This window comes from Pituophis catenifer, unplaced genomic scaffold (assembly GCF_029215685.1).
Source record: "Pituophis catenifer annectens isolate HBS135680 unplaced genomic scaffold, rPitCat1.0.hap2 SCAF_2, whole genome shotgun sequence".
In the NCBI taxonomy this organism is placed as follows: domain Eukaryota; kingdom Metazoa; phylum Chordata; class Lepidosauria; order Squamata; family Colubridae; genus Pituophis; species Pituophis catenifer.
In genome coordinates, this window is record NW_027256882.1 from 209,753,126 (window position 1) to 209,774,641 (window position 21,516).

Below are 21,516 nucleotides of genomic sequence, written 5' to 3' on the forward strand. Positions count from 1 at the left end.
AGTAATTAGGCATAACAAAAAGTCAACTAAAGGCATGGTAGAAGTTTTGGCTGGTGTTCCAAAGGGAAATGTACCTGAGCTCTCCTAAGTATATTTATGTGTTTTATATCACTTATACTTCAGAGAAATAATACGAAATTTCAGGCCAGATGCACAAAATCTGAGGTTTCAGGATGTCTTGTGGTCCCTAAAACCTTCCAGATGTTACCAAACTCCCTTTTAATCTGATATAAATTTTAAAAAAAAGTTCAATACTTACTAGCAAATTCATTATAGATAACTCTAACATTGCTGTATCATTGTTATAATGATATATTCATGCATACACACACACATATATATATTGTATGAACTGAATTTGTATAATTGTAAACTGTTTATTTGATAATGATTTATTCTTTTTCTCTTTCTTTCTTTCTTTCTTTCTTTCTTTCTTTCTTTTTTGGCAGGTTTAGAATTTATGCAATTACCGCAGCTTAAAAAAAGGCGTCTAACTTTTGAAAAAGATCCTAGGAGACATGATGGCCAAACACGTCTCAAATTTTTTTAGAAGAAATAGAGGCTAACACTTCAAGAGTCTTGTTATTTGCAATACATAAAAACAAATTTAGCAGATTTAATCTTCTTTTCGAGTAACTTATTTACAATTTGTTTCAATCTTGTATGTCCTAATTATTTTTTTAAAAAAATAAATGTGGACTTTTTGCCATTTTAGGGAATAAGATAAGAGGTTTTTTGGAAAAATTGGTGCTATTTATGACAATTACATTAAAGTACTACAGTTTAATTATGCATAATCTATATAATTCATTTATATTTTCTGTATATAAGAGAAATATATTTGAAATTGCATACATACTTTGGAAGAGCTTGGTCAGGGAGTCACCACAGTTGTCAGAATGTGATACATCAGAGTTTAGTAATCTGCCTGTTCAGTTCTGCATAGCAGTTGTTATCCCTAAATGGGTTAGTATTTCAGCAAATGAGTCAACTGAGTAAAATCTCAAAACAAAAATCTGGCAGGATTATTAGGTATTTTCTGCCTTTGTAAGATAAAGGTTTCTGATCTCTGCCTTGAGTTATATATAAAGCAATGGAACTACAGTGCATAAATCCTGCCAGATATAGATTGATCAGGCAGATGCTATGGGGGACAGGCAATCCTTCAAGTAACCAGGCCCTATAGGTCTTTATAGATAGTAACTTGAATCACACCAAGAAGCTAACTGGCAACCAGTATAGTTTGCAAAAACATGTGTTAAATTAGGATACCAAGGCATGCAATCACTACATTCTGGACTAGCTGAATCTTCCAAGTGGTCTTCAAGGACAGTCCATGTAGAGCTCATTGCAATAATCAAGCCATGAGATGACCAGGGTATGAGTGATATCTTCTACTTACCCACCCTTATTCCTATAAGGGTTCTATGTTATATCCAAAAATTTTAGCCCATACTATCATCATCTCTTTGACTTGTTCTTCTTCCATGTTATAATTTAATAATTATATAATATCCTTATCAATTTGTCATCCGTCCCCACTAATATCTTATCCAATGTTATTAATTCTCTACAAAACCCCCATATTTTCAATACTTAATCTTCTAATACTCAACTGAAATTAAAGTCTTTAATCTTTAACTTTTTCCAAACATCCTTGCATTAGTTGGGATGAGGTGTTATTTCAGTATTTTTTTAGTTCCTACTAAGTCTCCACCAAGATATGCTGCCCACCACAGCTTGTGGTCTTGGCAGTTGAATGAAAGTTCTGTTGTAATAGCTGCCGATCTCCAGATGTCACCTTTGCTTTCTTGTCTGTAGGTCTTTTGCTTTCACTTTTCCTACACCCCTCATTCCGTTCTTTCTTAGCATTTGCTTTTATAAGTTCAAAAGCCTGGGTGAAGCTTCCTCTGGACATCAGCACAGCCTTGAAAACACCAGTGGGTGGCAACACCAGCTAGCAAGGCAACTGGAACACCAGCTTGAATGCCTGTGAATACAGTTCTGAGGGAATGGATGAACGATTGTGGGAAGGGGAGGGGGGAAGCTTGTCTGCAATACAGCTACATTTGAAGAGCAGACATGACCCAACTTGCCTCCTTCACACACACCTTATCTATGAAAGGGTGCTAAACGAATCTTGGCAAAGGCCTCCGTAGCCATATCTGCCACCTGCTCATCACTTTGTGAGCTCAGAAAGACCCCCCAAATTGTATGTTTCCCTTGCATTGGGAAGTGCAACCCCATCCAAGATCAGGATATTCCCAGATTCAAGTCACCCAAACACCCCTAACCATCTGGTTCTGGTATGACTGAGTCAATTCCTCCCCATCCAAACCCTAGACACACTGAATCCCAAACTGGCAGATGATGTCCCCCAAAGGTTTCATGTAGATGTTCCAAAGGAGGAGAGCGAGAATAGATCTCTGCAGAATCCAATGGAGGGGCCGGGAGGATGATCACTCCCTGCCAACCATCGGGTGGAACCAGCCCCTAGAGAAAGGAAGACAACCACTGTAAAACAGAGGTCAAAAACTAAAGACAGTCTCCCTCTTTTTTGTCATCTCCTTGTGGTAGCTGGCTGCCCCTTCCTGTTGCGTTTTTTAATTGAAGCTCTTCACTATCCCCTTTGTATCTCCAGTTCATGTCCTGCAATCCATGGAGTTGAAAATAGCCAGAACAGCATAGACACTGCTCCAGGAGTGAGTCAACATTGTGAGCATTCCTGCTATTTGTCTGGAGGTCCAATTTCATCTTAGTTCAGACAGTACATTAGAACACGATTATAGTGAATTAAGCAGGCTTATATACGGTGATCAAGGTGCTGTGTGGTTTACACTATATGCCAAATCAAATGCAAACATGTCCAGTGAAATACCATGTACAGTAGAACCTCTGGTCACCATAATTCGCTCCATAACTTTGGTTGCAAAGCGATTTGGTTGTGACCTGAACCTAATTTTGGAAATTTGGTGCTTACAAAAAAAAATGGCGTAGAAGGGGAAATCGGCCGCATAAGGAAAAAAAAATTGTGATTTTTTTGATTGGAACCAGATTTGGTTGTGGTCAGCAGCATTCGTGACCAGAGGTTCTACTCTATATGTAAATGGACTTAGTGGGCCACACTGGAAACCGCTATGGGAAAGTATAAATCTGCCTCAGGAAAGCATTCTTGATGGCGTTACTGTCTGTCTTAGAAGTGCAATTATCTGAAGAGTTCACTGCACAGGTGTATATGTGCACATTCACTTGTTTTAACCAATTTCCAGTAAAGGGGAAAGGGTTGAAATAGCATTATTGGTGCCGACTCTGATAGACACAAATCCTAAAAATGGTTGTTTTTAAAACTAAGTTTTAAATAATTTATTTAAGATAATTTATTATTTATAAGGCTAATCTAACATTTTGTACAATTTTTGCATTGCTCTTAAGCAATATTTTGGACTGCTGATCTAGAGAACATGGTATTTCAAGCAAGTTTCTTGGGTTAATTTACTTTCTTTCCACACTTTTTCTTCTATTATCCTCTACATAATTAGTGTGTCAAATTTTTTATATTGACCTCCTCTCAAGATACACATTACAATTTTTGAAAAGGCATCATCAAAGCCTTTTCTTTTCACAAATGAAATATTACTATTGTCCAGTCCTGTTTTTTCTTTTTATCCATGCAAATTAGTGCAAATGTGGTAAAAAAAAAAAGTGCTGAAAATCATAGGACAGTGTAAACAGGCATAAATGTGGGCTGGTTGCCTAATACCCAAAATGTGATTACATGACCATAGGGAGGGGAGCCGTTGGAACTTTGAAACCAGATTGTAAGCAGCTCAGGGGAAGTCCATTGTAACTTCAAACGGTCAATAAATGACCTGTTATAAGTCGAGAACTACCTATATGGAAGTTCCTGTGGGCTGGATACAAGGGAATACTCTTTATGAGCTCTGCAAATTACTGACATCGGCATCTACGGGCAGAATAGTAATTCCTTGGCGGTCTTTTAACTTTTATCATTGATGTATTGGAGGTAACCGAGACAGATGTGATTTTTTTTTTTTTTGTATTGTTCTAACATAGGTCAGATTCTTCAAACATTTCCCCCCCCCCTTAAATGTGTTTTCTTTCCACAAAAAAAATCCCAGTAATTAAGAAAATACTTTTTAAAGCTTTTAATATATTAATACAAACAAAAAAGAACTTTCTTTTTAAAAGTAAACAGCGTGTATAAAAGTGCTTGGTAATCCAAAATCAAAGATACCTGACCCACAAAAAAAAAAAAAAGGTGAATTGTTCCAATAATATTGCAAATGCTAGGAAAATTTTGCCTAAATTTATTGTATGTCTTGTAGTGTTATTATCAGTGATTATTTGCCAAACAGGCATAGTTGAAGGTTATAAACATGTTGACCCAAAGAGGTTATCTTGGAGAGCACAGGATTTGTCCCTCTCTGAAACGGAGTAATAGATGTTGTAACTTCAGCAGGAGGCAACATCAACAAAAAATGAAGCATCTTGATGCAGATATCCAGTATAAATGGATTAATTCTTAGGCTTCTTTTCACATATCCAAATTCATCTTGTTCTATGTGAAGTGTTTTCTGTCCTGTACTGCAGCATCTTTTCATCAATGAGTGGAACGGTTAAAAAAAAATATAGGGTGGGGTAAATGGCAATTTTCTTTTCCTAAGACTTGCAGACATCTGGCAGGGTTTAAAATTCTTTGGAGTCTGTGACATTGGAATGTCCCGAACAATAGGCATTTTCTGCAAGGTAACTATTTTATGTGAAAGCACAAGAGACAAAGATAAGATCTTCTGTAGTGAATATGCAGCCCCAAGGACTGTATGTACTAGAGGGTCAGGAGTCATGTGATTGGTAGACTTGGCCAAAATTGGTGGGTCCTATGCTGGGAGTTGGTGCATCCTCTCTCACTCTTCCTTCGTGGTCTCAGTGGACCAGGCTCTTCAATCTCCCCACCCTACCTTAATCTCACTGTACTATCCTCCTCCTTGCAGAGACTGGCATGAGGAGTGGTTTATCAATCCTTGGCAGTTCCCAGTTCCATTCAGCTGCCAATGGGCCACTGTGCCCAGCTTAAATGGGAAAATGATTTATGACATGGTTCCTCTTGTACCTCTTAACCCTCGGAATACACTTCTGTTCGTCCTAATCCACTGGAAAGCTGAATAGCAAAATTGTATTTCTGGGTAAAATTGGGGCTTGGGGATTCAAGGGAGCTATAGTAAATGCCTCTAACTATGAAGTGCATCTTCTTCATTTCAACCAACTGGAACAGAGCAGTACTTTTCTTTTAACAAACTGGATATATTCCAACCAATGCAAGGTATTTTTAAGGGAGCCTCAATTTTAGAAGTTCTATAATACTAACTAGGAGCGTTCCTGGTATCTATCATGTTGATTCAAAAGTAACAAATGTGCGTAAAACTGTAGCCTTAAATGGCCAACTTTGCCTGGATCAAACCAGTTTGAAAACATCTCTGATTAGAAAACAGAAAGCCGATAGTAGGGAGGTACCTGGGACGTTTTTCATTTCAGGCACAATAGAAACACATCATTGGCATTGTCCTTTTCTAAATGTAAACATCTGAGAGGATTAAAGAAAGCATATCGAATCAATTACAAAAGGAAAAGCTTTTCCTTATAAAATGCTTTATATTAGCAAAAGATTTAACCATTTACTAAGACAGTCAGGCAGACTAATAAATATCTAAAGAAACTGTTTAAGCCCTACATAAAGAAACTGTTGGTTTGGAAAACAAGGAAGACCGCTGGGATTCTTCTTGTACTTGAGGACTTTCAGAAAACCTTCCCTGAAACATGGAAAAAAACACACATTTTATTAAAAACTGCTCTCCTTCAAGATTCCATAAATTAGATTACATTAGAGTAGCAAAACGTTAAGTTACTGTATAAAGGTTACTTTACTCCACACAATTCACGTGTAAAAGAGAGCAACTCAGCAGAAAAATAGACACTCTGCACTCTCTTGTTATTCCTTTACATATACAGTGTTTCCCCAAAAATAAGACCCTGTCTTATAGTTTTTTGAACCCTGAAATAAATGCTTGGCCTTATTGCCATGAGCTCAAAAGCCCAATTGGGCTTATTATCAGGGGATGTCTTATTTTGGGGAAAACAGGGTAGAATAAACCGAATACTTGGTTTTCATCATCGTTAGCTCATGTTTTTAGGAAAAAATTAAAGGGATGTAGCACAAAAGTCTCCAAATTTGTGCAAATCAACTCCATAAATATAACAAGAGCCGTGACGGTGCAGTGGCTAGAATGCAATATTGCAGGCTACTTCTGCTGACTGCCGAGTGCCAACAGTTTGCCAGTTTGAGTCTCACTAGCTCAAGGTTGACTCAGCCTTCCATTCTTTCCAGATCAGTAAAATGAGGACCCAGATTGTTGGGGGCCATATGCTGACTCTGCAAACTGCTTAGAGAGGGCTGTGAAGCGGTATATAAGCAAAGTGCTATTGCTATTGCTAAATTAGACTGAGAGAGCGAGCACTATTTGACAAAGCCATGGACCTACCTACCCGTCTTCAGAGCAATGCACAGGACCTGGGCTCTCGAAATGGGTTGCTTCCAGCCGGAACTCCAACAAGCAAAGCATCTTTGCAAGCGTTCTGCATGCAATACTGCTGAAGCTCTGCAGCTGCCTGAGAGACCTGGATAAGAGGAAGCACAAGAAAATGACAGGCAACTGGTTGTTTTTTTGTTGTTTTTTAAGAGCTTGGCATGAAAGTCCTGGTGGACCTATATTTCCCCAAAGTGAAGTAACTGGTATTATCTGAAGATTCAACAGTTACGATATGCTTCCTTTTCTGTATTTGTAGCTGGGTTGCTTCAGAATGGAAGATGGAGACCTTCCATCTTGAAGTAACATTGGCTAAGGAGTTCTAGCTGAACAATACAGCTGGAAGGCTAGATTCAGAGGTGGTATTCAGCCGGTTCAGACCAGTTCGGGTGACTGCGGGTGCCCCCCCAGGCGTAATGCCATCCTATTTAGCCACATTTATAAGGCCGGGCACATGCACAGAAGGTGCATGCACGAGCAAAGGACATGTGCTGAAGGCCAGGCAAATGCAGAGAAGGCGTGTGTATGCAAGCACACATGCACGCCAAACCGGTGGCAACAATATGTGAAACCCACACCTGGCTAGATTGATTACTTAAAAAAGGGGGCAGGCAACAACTGTTAAGGCATGCAGAATATGCTTTCTATGTAAGCTGCTGCAAGTTTTTCTTTCATTGTGGCAATACAGGAATTAAGTCTTTCCCTCCACAGTTCCCTGTGTAATTCAGCCATTTCAAAATTGATCACCCCTCTGTCAACCAGTCCCCTTTCCTGATCTATTCAGGTTTTAGATAATCATCCTGCTAACAGACGATCATAAAGAATCTTGAACTCTTCTATATAATTTCTTTCCAATTTGTTGCTAGGTTGGAAAAAAAGATAAGTAAAACACAGGCTTTTTGCAAGGTTTCAGCAAGGTTTGTCCAAACAGTTTTTCAAAGGAATATTTCTCAACACACCTTATATCGTTTGGCAAGCTGCCACGTAACTTGTTTCCAAACTCAGAGTAAGGCAAAACTTGGCACAGAGTCTCTTAGAGTCACGAACAGAACTTTCTATTTTTGAAAGTACCGAACGAAAGAATTATTTCCTGCAAATGCCCCCTCCCCGTTCGCTCCTCTTTTGTTTCCTATGGGAGGAGCCAATCATCTCCAAGGTGTGGCTTTACTCCCAAGTCGACCCTGCTTTCTGAGTTGTTCTTGTCTTCTGGCAGCTCTGCGCATGCACACACTGGGAACAGGCTCCAGCTGTTCCTCTCCTCGCTGCTGTCTATATCCCTCTCTGCCTCCGACGCAGAGCCCTCATCCGAGCTTTCCCCAGCCCCCAGGACCCCTTCCCAACCTCCTCACTATCTGACTCTGCTGCCAGCTCCACTGGCCGCCAGCGGGCCACACCACCACCACACATTCCAAATCACATTTTCTCCTTTCAATCCGGGTCAATGCAAAACCCAAGAAAGGAGCCATCAATTCAAAATAGTTCCCATTTCCCCCTCCAAGCTAACAACAGCTATAGCACTTAGACTTATATACCGCTTTACAGTGCTTTGTTACAGCCCCTCTCTCAGTGATTTACAGAGTCAGCCTCTGGCCCCCAACAATTTGGGTCCTCATTTTACCCACCTTAGAAAGATGGAAGGCATCTTGAGCCTGGTGACATCTGAACTGCCAATTTGCAGGCAGCCGGCAGTCAGCACAAGTAGCCTGCAGTACTGCACTCTAACCACTGCGCCACCATAGCTCATAATAGTGACTGAGCAAGGCTCTCAAAGAGACACTGATCTTAAAAATAAACACATATATTGTACTTGATCTAACTCTAAGGTCATCCAGGAACAGGGCAGGATATCAGGATGACCTTGTAGTGAGATCAAGAACATGTAGTTATTTTACAGCCAAAGACTAAAACAAACATTAGAAAACAGAAAAGCTCATTATGGATGGATGGATGGATGGATGGATGGATGGATGGATGGATTTTGTATACTGCCCTTCTCCCAAAAGGGACTCAGGGCGGTGAACAGCCAAAATTAAAATACATACAATACAAAAGTTAAGATAATTAAAAGATATTAAATCAATCAGCCTCCCAATTTAAAACCCCAAGTCTATAAAATTTAAAAATCCCATTAAAAATCATTTAGGCTAGGATAACTGAATGTAATAAGCAACTACGTAAATAAGAAGTATCACAGTAACAAAAACTGCTAACAGTTGATAGCAAGGGCAATTGGATTAAATCAGTTTTGGAGATAACTGGTGACCTACCAGCTAAACGGAGAACAATCTCTTCCTTCGAGTTGGCATGAGAGGGTTTAAAAAGACATCATTAGGCCAGCTCACCATAAGCCATGAAGAAGACATTTTCTATTTCTTCTAGTACGCAAGAGGCAGAATTGTTCTTATGCAGGGATGTGACTGCAGAGATGGTAAAACACTTCAATGGGCAAGAATAAAAGCTCTTCCATGGGACAGGCAGGAGAATGTTTGCTACATCCTTGGCAAACAAGTCGTCTTCGCCCAGGAACATAGGTCATGCATGTTATGGGACTTTGCTTCAACTCAGAACAGGCTATCTGAGGGCCAAGCAAAGGCAGATGGTATTCATAATTCATAGAATTTTAAATTGATCAGGATGCTTATATAGCAGGCATTTTCACAGACTGCCGTACAAAACTAGGAAAGTCAAAGAAGCATTAACAATATTTCAGGAGGCAAAGCTGCCCATAGGTCTCCACAGGAATTAGGCCAGCTTCCACTCTCAGGAAAGAATTTAATACATAACAGAGCACTTACAACAAAAGCTCTCAAAATTTAAATTAAACTTCTTCTACAGAGCTTATGTTGCAGTAATGATAAATCTGAGCACTATATAAGTGTGGCTAATGATACCAGCTCTGAAAATAATAATTGCAGTTGTGGTACGGCTATGGCCGTAATTGTAATGGCTATGGCCATTACAATTAGTGACGCACTAAATTGCATTTCAAAGTTTACAGGGCCTAATGGGAAATCCCTTGGCTGCTGATTCCAGGACTTCAAAGCTGTGAAAAATATGCCCCAATATTAAATTAAAAAGTAATTTTTTTAAAAAAAAAGCTGAATCTGATCAATATTATACTTACTACATATAGGTAATTCTCAATGAATGGGCCAATTTTTCAAAGTTTCATCAGTGAACAGGAACTTGCATGAGGTCTTCATAGTTGCAGCTATTGCAGCTTCCCTATAGTCACGTACTTGTGAATTGAGCACTCAGCAATTAGCTTGCAATTACATCATAGCAATCACATGATTGCCATTAGTGACCTTCAATGCCAGCTTCTGACAAGCAAATCAATAGGGAAGTCAGCAGGAGGTTGCAAGGGGCAATCACATGACCACAGGGCATTGCAACCAGATGGTATATATGGTATATAGCATTTATATACAGTAATTTTAGTATATACAAATATATATACCCTGGTTTCCCCGAAAATAAGACCCGGTCTTATTTTTTTTCAGCCACAAAATATGCACCAAGTCTTATTTTCTGGGAATGCCTTACCAATTTACCTTAGGACCACCACAGTCACAAATTCCATGCTGCAACACCTGTTGCGCTGCTGCCTGACTTCTTCTGCGGATGCTCATGGCCGTACACTGTGGCTCATCGCGCCAGTGCTGCTACTCACAGAACGCTGTGTGGCTTGTGGCTTGCTGCCGCTCATGGCAGGATGCCATAAGGCTCATCACACTGGTGCTGCCACTTGTGGCAGGACACCGCGGAAGTCGTTCGACAGCAGAGTGACAGGTGTCAGAGTGTGGGAGGCCCTGCTGCAGCAGTTCTAAGGTAAGTGAGTGCAGGGCACGTGGGGCAGCTCCACCCCCACCCTAGCTTGATTTTTACATCTGTGTTTCGCCCCATCTCATACAACCAGATGGTGGGTGGGGCTTAACTAGGGCTTATTTAGGGGTAGGCCTTATATTAGGCACAGGTGTGAAATTTGGGTTAGGGCTTGTTTTCAGGGTAGGTCGTATTTTCAGAGAAACATGGTATGTTTAAGAGTTTTAAGAGTTTTAAGAGTTTTCAAGAGAACATAAAAATTAACCAATTCTGAAAAAAGAGAGCAAAGAAAAAGAGGAAAAAAGAAAGGAAGAATAAAATAGAAATTTCCTTGCAACAAATAAAAGTATGATTACAAGGTTACCTCTTACTCAATTATCACAAAAAAGTTCACTTTTTGCTACTATCCATTTTTTTCTAATCAAAGGCATAAGTGTTATCTGATAGTGAGATGTACGGCATATCAATTTAATAAATAACTAAATAAACTGAATTAAATAAGTGTACTTTTTTCCTGTTTCATGCAAGAATCTATAAGGGGCTTCCATAAATGTAGAGATCTTTTCTCTAGTCAAAGAAATTAGTTTAGCCATCTCAGCAAGTTCCACCATCTTCACCAGCCAATTCCACTGTGGGCCGTGTCAAACCTTTCCACTTCCGAATAATCCTGTTGCAGTTGTCATACATACCTTAAAAACAAAGTTCCATGACAAAGTTCCAAGCACCAACTTTCATAAAAATCATTCCATTACTTTCTCTGTACGTTGTTCATAAAAATAACTTTACCTTCATCTGAGGCACAAACTCCCAGGACCGTAGTTTTAACCTCATATAGCTTTTACTCCAAGAAATTTACCATGTTCATCAGTTAGTACAGGTAATCCTCGACTTACAACAGTTAATAACAGCACTGAAAAAAGTGACTTATCACAATTTTTTACACTTATTAATCATTGAAGCATCCCCAGGGTCACGAACACTTGGCAACAGACTCATATTTATGACAGTTGCAGTGCCCAGGATCATGTGATTGTGACCTTCTGACAAGCCAGATGGGAAAGCCAAATTCACTTAACAACCATGTCACTAAGTTAACAACTACAGTGATTCCCTTAACAGCTGAAGGTCATAAAATGGGACAAAAATCATGTAATAAATGTCTTGCTTAGCAACATAAATTTTGGATTCAGTTGTGGTCGTACATCAAGGACTACCTGTAGAAGTTCTGGGTTTAGTTGAGGGTTAATATACAATGTGGTATTAATTTTCCAAGAGTGGCAGTGAGTAACAGGCATTGTAGAAAAGCTGACCCGTTACTCATGATTTATTGTCATGAGTAACCATTGCCACTCCTCATGGCAGTAAGAGGGAAGAACACATAGACTTTCAGGCTTGCTGAAACCAAAGAGGAGACATTGCATCAACCAGCATATAAAGTAGAAGCATAGAGTCAGGTCTACTGTTTGGAAACAGTATTTGAACTTGGGCATTCTCAAAACCTGAATCATCAGACTGATACTTTGATACAACAGTATCAAAGAAGCCAAAATATAACCCTTTCCCCCTATTTTTGGACACAGCATATAAGATAAAGATACCCTGAAGTATTTCATGAAAAACATATTCCGTTGTTTTGTGTGGTTTCATACTGAGCAGCAAAAGGCATCAATTGATAGAATAAGCAGTCTCCCAAGGCCAAGCTCCAGGGATCAAATCAAAGCCGCTTTTAAATCAATAAAGGGAACACAGACGAACCCCCCCATGGCTAATTGAAATCACGAGGGATAAAGCACTGATCGTGCATCTACCATCCCTTCTTGAAACCGGTTTCCTCCTTCTTAGATCAGTCTTCCGCGTTAGTGAGAGGAAGGCTGAATGGATATGTGCTATGATGTAGGGGGAAATATGTAAAGCTACCATGTTTTCCCCAAAATAAGCCCTCCCACAAAAATAAACCCTCCCCTGAAAATAAGCCCACCCCGAAAATATTTAAACACATGCACAGCCAGTCTCCTTCATTTCCTCTGGTTAGGGTTAGGGAGACAGAGCTGGAAATAAGGTAAGACGGCGAGAGGATCCCCGTCTTGTTCCATGTGCCCCAAAATAATAAGACCTCCCCGAAAATAAGGCCAAGCATTTATTTCAGGGTTCAAAAAAATATAAGACAGGGTTTTATTTTGGGGGAAACACTGTATAGAGGAGAATTTCCATCATCTCTGTCTCTAACCATTCGGGCATAGGTCTAGCACAGTATTTTCTGTAAATAAATATAGCCCTCGGCCCGATATAAATCCTATACAAGTAATCCTCAACTTACTACCATTCATTTAACAACGGTTTAAAGTTATAATGGCCTGGGGGGAGAAAGGTTATTACAAGAGATTGCAATTCTGGCACCGGGAATCCATTTGCATTTATTAATTTTTTTTGAAAAAAGTTTTTTATTTTTATTTCTTATACACATAATATAAATGTACACTCTCTTATATATAATTGGTCATACATATACATATTTCTCTTAAAGTATAAAAATAAGGCATTTTAATTACATTCGGGGTTGCTCTTCTACCCTTTCTTTTCCCTCCTTTCACAACAAACCTTCTTCTTCTTTCCCTTCCCTCCCTCCTCTCCTATTTTCTCCCTCCTCTCCTTCCTCTTCCTACATCCCCTTCCTTTCCCCCACTCCTCCTCTTTTCCCCCTTTCTCACCTTCTCTCCTACTCCTGTCCCCTGCCTTTTCTTCCTCTCTTTTCCCCTTTCTTCCATTCCTCTCTCCCTCTCCTCTTGTTACCCTCTACTCCTCTCTCCTTTCTTTCTCCTTTGTTGTGAAATATTTTCCTTGATTGGTATCCAAGCAATTCCAGTGTTCTAATAATATATACTTTCTTTTCGCTTTCTTTTCAATTTTACTCAATCTATCACTATTATCTTCATAATTGTACATTTATCCTTAAAGTCTTCTTTCTTTTCCCCCCTCCCATCCCCCTTTTCCATTTACTCTGGTGTCATCTGAGTTTCTATTTTTTTCTCATCTCCCTCATTTATCAAATCATTTATCTATCATCTTTTATTCATATTTCTTTTCTAACCTTACATAAAATCTTCCCCATGTCTTGAAATACACGATTCCTCTTTATCTTTTATTCTTAAAGTTAATCTATTCATTTCCTCACAGTCTAAAATCTTTTTTATTACTTCACCTTCTGACAGGATTTTTTCTGTCTTCCAATTTTGCACAAATACAATTCTCGCTGCTGTTATTAGATGTATAATTAAATACACATCTTCTTTACTATATCTTTCTGGGAGAATACCCAATAAAAAAACCTCTGATTTTAATTCTATAGATTTGTGTTAACGTTTCCTCCAACCATGTCTGTATTCTAGACAGGGTGGATAAAAATCAATAATTTTTTTAAAAAAATCAAAAAAATCAAGATTTTTTTTATTTAAATCAGATTTTTTTGATTTAAATCGGATTTTTTTGATTTTTATCGAATTTATTTTAATAAAAAACTTTTGGGGTAAAAATCTATCGTAAGATAGTTTTCTATTTAAGGTACATAAATAATTTAGTTTATTCAGCATGAAATGGAGCTTAGTTATGTAGCATGAGGCTGTATATTCTGCAACACTGGGACTATCGGTGAGTCAACAGTGGGTCAAAGGAGTAGCAGAGATGACAGTTGCTCTTTAAAAATTATGATTTAAATCGAGTTGATTTAAATCAAGCCTTTTTACTAGTGATTTAAATCATGATTTAAATTGTGATTTAAATCAACTCGATTTAAATCAAATCCACCCTGATTCTAGACCAATAATTTTTTGCTTCTACACATGACCATCACATACGATAATATGATCCCGGCAAATGCAAGCATTTCCAACACTTGGCTGATTTATCCTTAAACATTTTTGCTATTTCTTCTGGTGGCATATGCCATCTGTAAAACATTTTATATAGATTTTCTTTATATGCAGTTGCCATTGTCAGTTTATAATTCCTTTCCCATAGTTGTTGCCATTTCTCTAATTCTATTGCATAACCTAAGTTTTTCGCCCATGTTATCATTATCTCTTTTACTTCTTCATCTTCCAATCCATTTGCATTTATGACCTGCAGGCATGTGATTGCATTTTGTGACCTTCCCAGCAAACAACTTTAATTAGGGAAGCCAGATGCACTTAATGGCTGTGCAATTCACTTAATTATCACAGAAAGCGGGGGTGGGGTGGGTAAAATCAGGCCTGGTCACATGATGATTCACTTAATGCTTAGTGACCAAAATTCCAATCCCGATTGGGTCATAAATTGAGGACGAGCTATAGCAATTATGTTTGTTTATGGTACCGCCTCTGGAAAAAAAAATAAAGCAAAGATCTAGAGAGCCAACATTCTGGAAGGGCAATTTTATAAACACTTTTTACAAAATTTCCTTACAGAATCCAGCTGCCTGTTTCTGAAAAATGGACACTGTTTATAACATATTTATTTTAATGTAATCAAAATGATGAACAAAAGTCAAAACACAAATGAAGAACAGGTTTCTCTAACTGCAGCCTATCTATCTTCAGGCCTGTAACGCTTTGATGGCAGAAACTTTTGGTCTTTCATAACAACCATGGGAAAAGCTTCCGTATTATTTATGTTGCAATCTGCCACCCTAGACAGATAGCCCTTGTTTCTTCAGCCTCATTAACCATGATGACATGAACTGAATTGAACTGACCTAGCACATTTTCCACAAAACCATCCATAGGATGATTCAGCCACCATCCTCCTACAGCACAGGATAGATGGGTTTGTAAAAGCAGCAGCCTTTTTTTTTTAAAAAAAAATTAAATTAACACCATGCTATCAGGAGTCCTATTCAAACAATAAAAGCTAATCTAACATCTGAAGGGATAGTTATAATCACAGAGTACCCCTGGGCCAGGTTTACATCAATTTTATCAATAACAGGAAGGTGGGTGAGCACATGTCAAAGGGGCCTACTATTCAGAACTGAATCAGAAGGTATGTTTCTGAGGCCTCGGAAGGAGGTTAACTGAAATCAAGGTGTGTCAAGGAAGACTTCACCACTTGGAACGAGTGGGAGATTTTCTCAGTATAGAGCACTGTTTCTCAATCACAGCAACTTTAAGCTGTGTGGACTTCCAACTGGCTAGAGAATTTGGGGAGTTCAAGTCCATACGTGTAATGTTGCTGAGGTTCAAAAACTGTGATGTAATTATTATTTTTTTGCAGAAAGATAAAAGTAGAACCAGAATTTCTAAGCAAGAGAGAGGGTTAAGGTTAGAAAGTGTGTGGGGGGGGAGGGAGAGAGGGAGGGAGAGGTACTTTGTATCCCAGCTCATAACCACCGGTTAATATTTTTCTAGCACATACTTACAGAACTACTTAAAATCTGCATCACTGTTTAAATTTAAATTGGGTCGCAGTGGGAGTAGAAGCACAGCAGGGAAACAGGCCAGGGTCAATGTGAGAGACTGCTGAAACTCGAGCCAAGCTCTTTGATTTTCAGTTTTACTTCTCTGGTTTTCGTGAGATGCAGAAGAGGTAAACACAGAGAAGATAAGTCTTCTTTTAAATTTATTTTTGAGGTTTTTTTTAAAAAAATTCCAATACATGTACAAAAGAATAAATCTGAACTGGAGAGAGTATGGGCAGCCCAGCACAAATATTTAAATAGTGGCATGTATCAATAATTATTCTCAATATGCAAAACAATGAAAAAGACCCTTTGTATCCATCAAAGATGAAGGATTCTTTTGATACGTGCTAGGTGAAATCTATCTCACAGGGTAGAATAAATACGTTTCGAAGAATAGAAATGCTCCATTGTGTTTCCATTTATTTATTTATTAAATGTTTGCCACCCATCACAGCATGAGGTGACTCTGGGCAACTTACCATGTTAAAAAAGAATAAAACAATACAAAAACTATAAAAATACAAATTATCAGCTATTTGTGAAAGACGGGGAGGGCGGAGGGAGGATGAGCAGGGGGAGAGGTGGGATCCATTATTAAACTATAAACCACCTCCAGTGTGATGCTTCCCCGTTGGAGCTCCAAGTCAACTGGCAGTGCCAGCTCTTCAAGCTCCTTACCTTTGGTCCAGCTTAATGCAACCTGAAGCTTCTATAGCTGGAATTTGCTACCCTATCAAGGTGACGGCATAAAAAGCTCTGCCTTTGTTGTAAGTCTGTGCGGTTACGGCTTTGTTCCTTTTTTCCTCTGGCTTTATGCTGCAATTAATTTCATTTTTCTCTCCTCTAACGGATGGGAGGCCATAGAGTGCAAACAGTGACATCGGGGGAGGGATAGAGTCAAAATCGATACACGAAGGGATATTCAATACTAATGCTGCTGACCTATGTTGTCCCACAGGACTCCATTTTGCCCAGCACGTTGATCAAAATCTGTATAAAATCACTTTAAAAGGTTGTCCAACAGCTTGGAGAAGAGTAAGGGAAGAGGCATGCTGATGATAACCAAGTCTATCTCCAGCAAAGACCAGGGAAGCAAATGGTACCTTTATACTCTGTTTCAATTCACTTAACGGGCTGGATGAGAGAGAATGAACTTAAGCCAAATCCCAAAAAGATGGGGTGATGTTGATAAACTAACTTGGGAATTTAGGTTCATCCTCCTTGGATTGGAAGGAAAGTGGAAGCCAATCTAATGAGGGAGGGGGAGTAGTTCCAAAGGGCAGGAGAGGATGGACAGCAGAGAAGGCTCTTCTCCTGAAACCCAGAGAAACAGGTAGGGCATTCCAATCCCATTGGAATGAAAAAAATCCTCAGGTATTACTGTCATCCTTACCTCAGTTTCAATAAGCAAATGCCCTTCAGGGGTCTAGGCCACAGCCAACTCACTATAGCCAACTTGCCACAGCCAACTCATCATGGGACAACTCATTGTGGGACATGAGTTACACTAATATCAAAGAACTGGTGGAATAGAATCATTAAAGAAAGAATGCAAAAGGAGGGGCAAAATGAAATGTGAGTGACAAAAATTTAAAATATGTTTTCATTTAATTTAAATAAATTCAATTCAATTGTTCATTTGTCCCGCAGTGATTGGGCTTTGGTGAGTTGTTCTGCAGCGAGTTGTCGGTAGTGAGTTGGCCACATGAATTGGCCAAGATGAGTTGGCTGTGGCAAATTGTCCCATTCCACCCTTGAGAAGTAGAAGGAGTGCAGGTAAATCCTTGCCTCATCTCAGGATCAGAATCTTTATTGCAGTCAGTGACATACATAAAACACTCAAATACATAAAAATGATATGGATTAGCTACGTAATTAGGTGAGCAGATTTATCAGTTAGACTCCTATGCACGTTACGTATTATGTGCCAGAATTTGACTACATTTAAAATAGATAAAGACATTTGAATCAGAGAGCAATAACAGGATATTTAATCCGATGTGGAATTAACAGCTGATCATTGGCATAAAATGGATAGTACAGTAAGAGATGTTTGATGGTGTTTATAGCTTCTTTTCACCCTGATATGGGCTGAGTTTGAATTCAAATGGAATCTGTTTATATTTTCCCTCCAAAACCCCTGATGGAAATGTATTAAACCTCCATGTCATTCACTAATTGAAACAGGACCTACCAGGCTTTCTGCAGCTTGGAGATGCATTCATTTAAGTTGAGTTTTTCCCTCTGTGGTCAAGGTGTACATGGATCATAGTACTGACAGATTACTTAGTAGAATGTCCTTCTCATTTTTATTTTAGAAACATGGGCATTTTCTAAAACAAAATGTACATCAAAGTTATTGGATGCTTAATACATTTAATCTGTTTCTTCTTTGTCCCACCCCCCATTACAGCTAAATTATATCCCTATCATTTAGACAGTTATCCTCTGGAAGCAAACTTGTAGGGCTCCGGTGAAGGAATCATTGACGACGAGAAAAGGAAGTGTGGGGAAATTTCTAATATTTAAAGCAGGCTGCCTTGCGACAAAACATAATACAAGAGAAACCCCTTGAACATATTCATGGGAGCCGAAACCAAATAAAGCTATAACCATACAAATTCTAACAAGTGGAGCATGAACCCCACTGAAAAATGCATTCTTAGCTGAACAGTCATTCAAGGTTTACATCTTTCTCTAAACTGACTGTGTCAGAATGCTGAACTAGCATGGGAATTCTGGGACGCTGGAGGACATCCAAAAAATGTAATCTGAAAGGCTGAACAAACAAGTCATTTATGTACTGCTGGGATAGAGAACTTTCTCTTTACAAAAAACAGCTACTCAAATTAGTTTTATATATACCTAGCAAATAGTAGCCTCTAATTACCTAATTGTACCTAATCACCATGGCCTGGGATGCTAACCATGTTTCAATTACATTTTGTTTATAGATGATGCCCAGAGGAGCCAACCAGCAAAAAAACACCAGGGAAGGGTGGGGCAGATAATAGCATAGCTTGTAGGATCCTCTGCTACCCTTTGTCTTATTGGCAGAATTCCAAGCCAAAAAATGGACAAAGATGCTTCCATCAATGGGAGCAAATTTACTTAATATCCTACTCTTTTAAATGAACTGTCACCCATGTGACAAACTTCCTAAGAGCAGTTTGACAATTAGTCCTCTTCCCTGGATGTGTTCAAGTAGAAAATGGGTATAATTGTGGTGGTGGTGAGGGGGTTTTGTAGAGTATTGAACTGTATAATCTATACATGTATAATTTAAACATGACCTCCTTCAACTCAAATTCTCTGCTTCTATCCATTTATCAAAAGTGACATTATTTCTTTTAGTTTTACTAGCTTTTCATACCGAAGAGCTGTGCAAAGTCTGGGAGCTGATTTTGTTCACAATTTCTCTGTACTGCAGAATTACAAGAGATCTCTTACATTTTTGAAATTAAATATTGGTTTACATAAACATGCCCATGATCACATATTAAGAGAAAGCTCTTTACTATTAGTTATTCTTGGGAACTAAGGTATATTTCAGAAGCAGATTCTAACAATCAACCAGGAGAATATGAGTGTTAAAACTCTGCTCTGACAGAAAATACAATTTTAACCATTCAAAATGGCTCAAAGAATGAGGTTAGCTAAGGACGGAGAATTGACGAAAGTCCTTTGAAAAATATAGAATTTTTGGCAGAAGTCTCTCTCTTTTTTTATTGTATCCTCTCCACCCTCAGCTATCGGGGACTTTCTCTCTTATAAACACAGTCACAAGTGTTATCTACAGCCACAAAAGGCGTATGATCAAGCCCGGTTCATTTATCAACCCCCCCCCCTTTTTTTTTTTAAACAACTCCATTGTACTCGAAACGCTCGATAGTACGGGATACTATCAAGATACTACAGGCTACGCCAACGATGGCCGATCCGTTGCATTTTATACCAGAAGTCACACCCCTCTTCGTGGGGGAAAAAAAAAAGACGCCTTAAAAATCAATACCCGGGCTTTTACAACCCACCCGATCAGACAAGAATCCAAATCCTCCCGTTGGAAAGCCCTACAAAATTGCAGGGAAAGAGAAACCTTAAGCCACCCGCCACCATTCCAGCTAAGTCGGGGCGAAAAGAAAGCCAAGGCAACTAAATCAAGCCGCAATGGTGTCGTCCAAAAAAAGAAGAAGAAAAAAAGAGGAGGAGGGGAGAGGGAAACCCGGCCCTGCCCTTCGCAAGCCCACTAGATCGTCAACCGACAATGGCCTATTGTCTTCCCAGCAGCGCCCATCCAAACCTCCAACGCCAGCGGATCAAGATGATCCGGAGACAAAGCAAAGCCCAGATCCCAATTTGTGATCCGATCCAAAAAAAACCCCAAAGAGCCGAGAGCGGCCCTCTCTCCCTTCCCGGCGCTTGATCGCTCAAGCTCCACCGTCCCGCCTTCCGAGTCTGCAAAGAAGACAAAGGCAGGCTTTTATGATGCCGCCAGCTCCGCTCGGGGCGGAGGTGGGGTGGGGGGAAAGAGAAGCGGCCCCGGTCCCTCCTCGCCTCGCCCGCAAGCGGAGAGCGGCGCCTTTTTTTTTTTTCCTTTTGGGAAAGGCGGCTCACCCTGATGCGTTCCACGCCGGCCTCGAGTTTCAGCTGCTCCACCAGGCGCTGCAGGGTGTTGACGCTGGAGCTGGAAGACATGCTGGCAGCGAATAAGCGCTCGGCGGCTCTCTCTCTCTCTCTCTCTCCCGAGCGAATCCGCGCCCCCTTCTCCCCCCCGCCTCACTCTCCGGTCCCGAGTCTGGACGTAAGCGAAGCCTTCCCGTGGCAAGAAAGGGGTGGAGGCAGCAGCACTCGAGCCCCCCCCTCCCCCTGCTTCCCTCCCCAATCCCTCTGGGGAAAGAAATGGCGAGATGGGTCGATTTGGCCAGAGCGCAGCCGCTCTGGAAGGACAAATCGCTCCCGACCTCTTTTGATTTATCCTCTAAAAACTCATATCCTGCCTGCTTCTTTTTCCCCCTCCCCCCTGCTTCCCATCGCTACCTCAGCCTGTCTGCTGTCCAGTATGATCCGGGCCTTCTTGGTTATTATTATTATTATTTGTTTTTTCTTAAAATCTATTTTAAGGGGTTGCCACAAAGAAGAGGGAGTCAAAGAACCTGAGAGCAGAACAAGAAGCAATGGAGGGAAATTAATCAAGGAGAGAAGCAACCTAGAGCTCGGGAGAAATTTCCTGACAGAACAATTAATCGGTGGAACAACTTGCCTCCCGAAGTTGTGAATGCTCCAACACTGGAAGTTTTTAACAAGAGATTAGACAACCATTTGTCTGAAATGGTGTAGGGCCGTGATGGCGAATCTATGGCACCCATATCAGTGGGCATGTGAGCTCAGCTCCAGCAGGCATGCACGCGCCAGCCAGCTGATTTTCGGGCCTTCTGGGCCCACCAGAAGTAGGGAAACAAGCTGTTTCCGGCCTTTGGAGGGCCTCCGGGCAGATGGGGAAGGCAGTTTTCACCCTCCCCAGGCTCCTAGAGAGGCTCTGGAGCCTGGGGAGAGCAAAAAACAGCCCTACCAGGCCCACTGTGCCATCGCGTGCCAGAAGCAGGGGGACAGGGTGCATATAAGTATGGATGTGGGCGCGCGTGCATGCAACCCCCC

General features: G+C 40.1%; 2 protein-coding genes across 3 annotated transcripts in view; one reads left to right on the plus strand and one right to left on the minus strand.

Annotated features, from left to right (window-relative positions):
• Positions 1-550, plus strand: part of SHOC1 (shortage in chiasmata 1) — a 49,153-nt gene extending 48,603 nt beyond the window's left edge. Inside the window, exon 27 of the mRNA XM_070935497.1 lies at positions 450-550. Coding sequence (XP_070791598.1) covers positions 450-550 — 101 coding nt within the window. The remainder of the gene's footprint in view (positions 1-449) is intronic.
• Positions 551-4,222: 3,672 nt separating this feature from the next.
• On the minus strand, positions 4,223-20,655 carry GNG10 (G protein subunit gamma 10). 2 transcript variants are annotated; one of them, XM_070938569.1, is made up of 3 exons: positions 20,476-20,655; positions 6,558-6,693; positions 4,223-5,828 (listed from the first exon to the last, which is right to left on the minus strand). In XM_070938569.1, the coding sequence occupies exons 1-2, from the start codon at positions 20,554-20,556 to the stop codon at positions 6,568-6,570; spliced, it is 207 nt and encodes a 68-aa protein (XP_070794670.1). In that variant the 5' UTR covers positions 20,557-20,655; the 3' UTR covers positions 4,223-5,828; positions 6,558-6,567. The 2 variants fall into 2 exon arrangements, with proteins under 2 accessions (XP_070794670.1, XP_070794668.1); XM_070938567.1 differs by having other exon boundaries at positions 6,562-6,693; positions 20,476-20,651.
• Positions 20,656-21,516: the final 861 nt, after the last annotated feature.

What these genes read in the sequence shown, in the direction of transcription:
- GNG10 (XM_070938569.1), bottom strand. Translation starts at nt 20,556, where the DNA reads ATGTCTTCCAGCTCCAGCGTCAACACCCTGCAGCGCCTGGTGGAGCAG. An exon ending in CCGGCGTGGAACGCATCAGG is followed by an intron (nt 6,694 to 20,475) that starts GTGAGCCGCCTT and finishes CCTCTTATCCAG; the next exon opens with GTCTCTCAGGCAGCTGCAGA.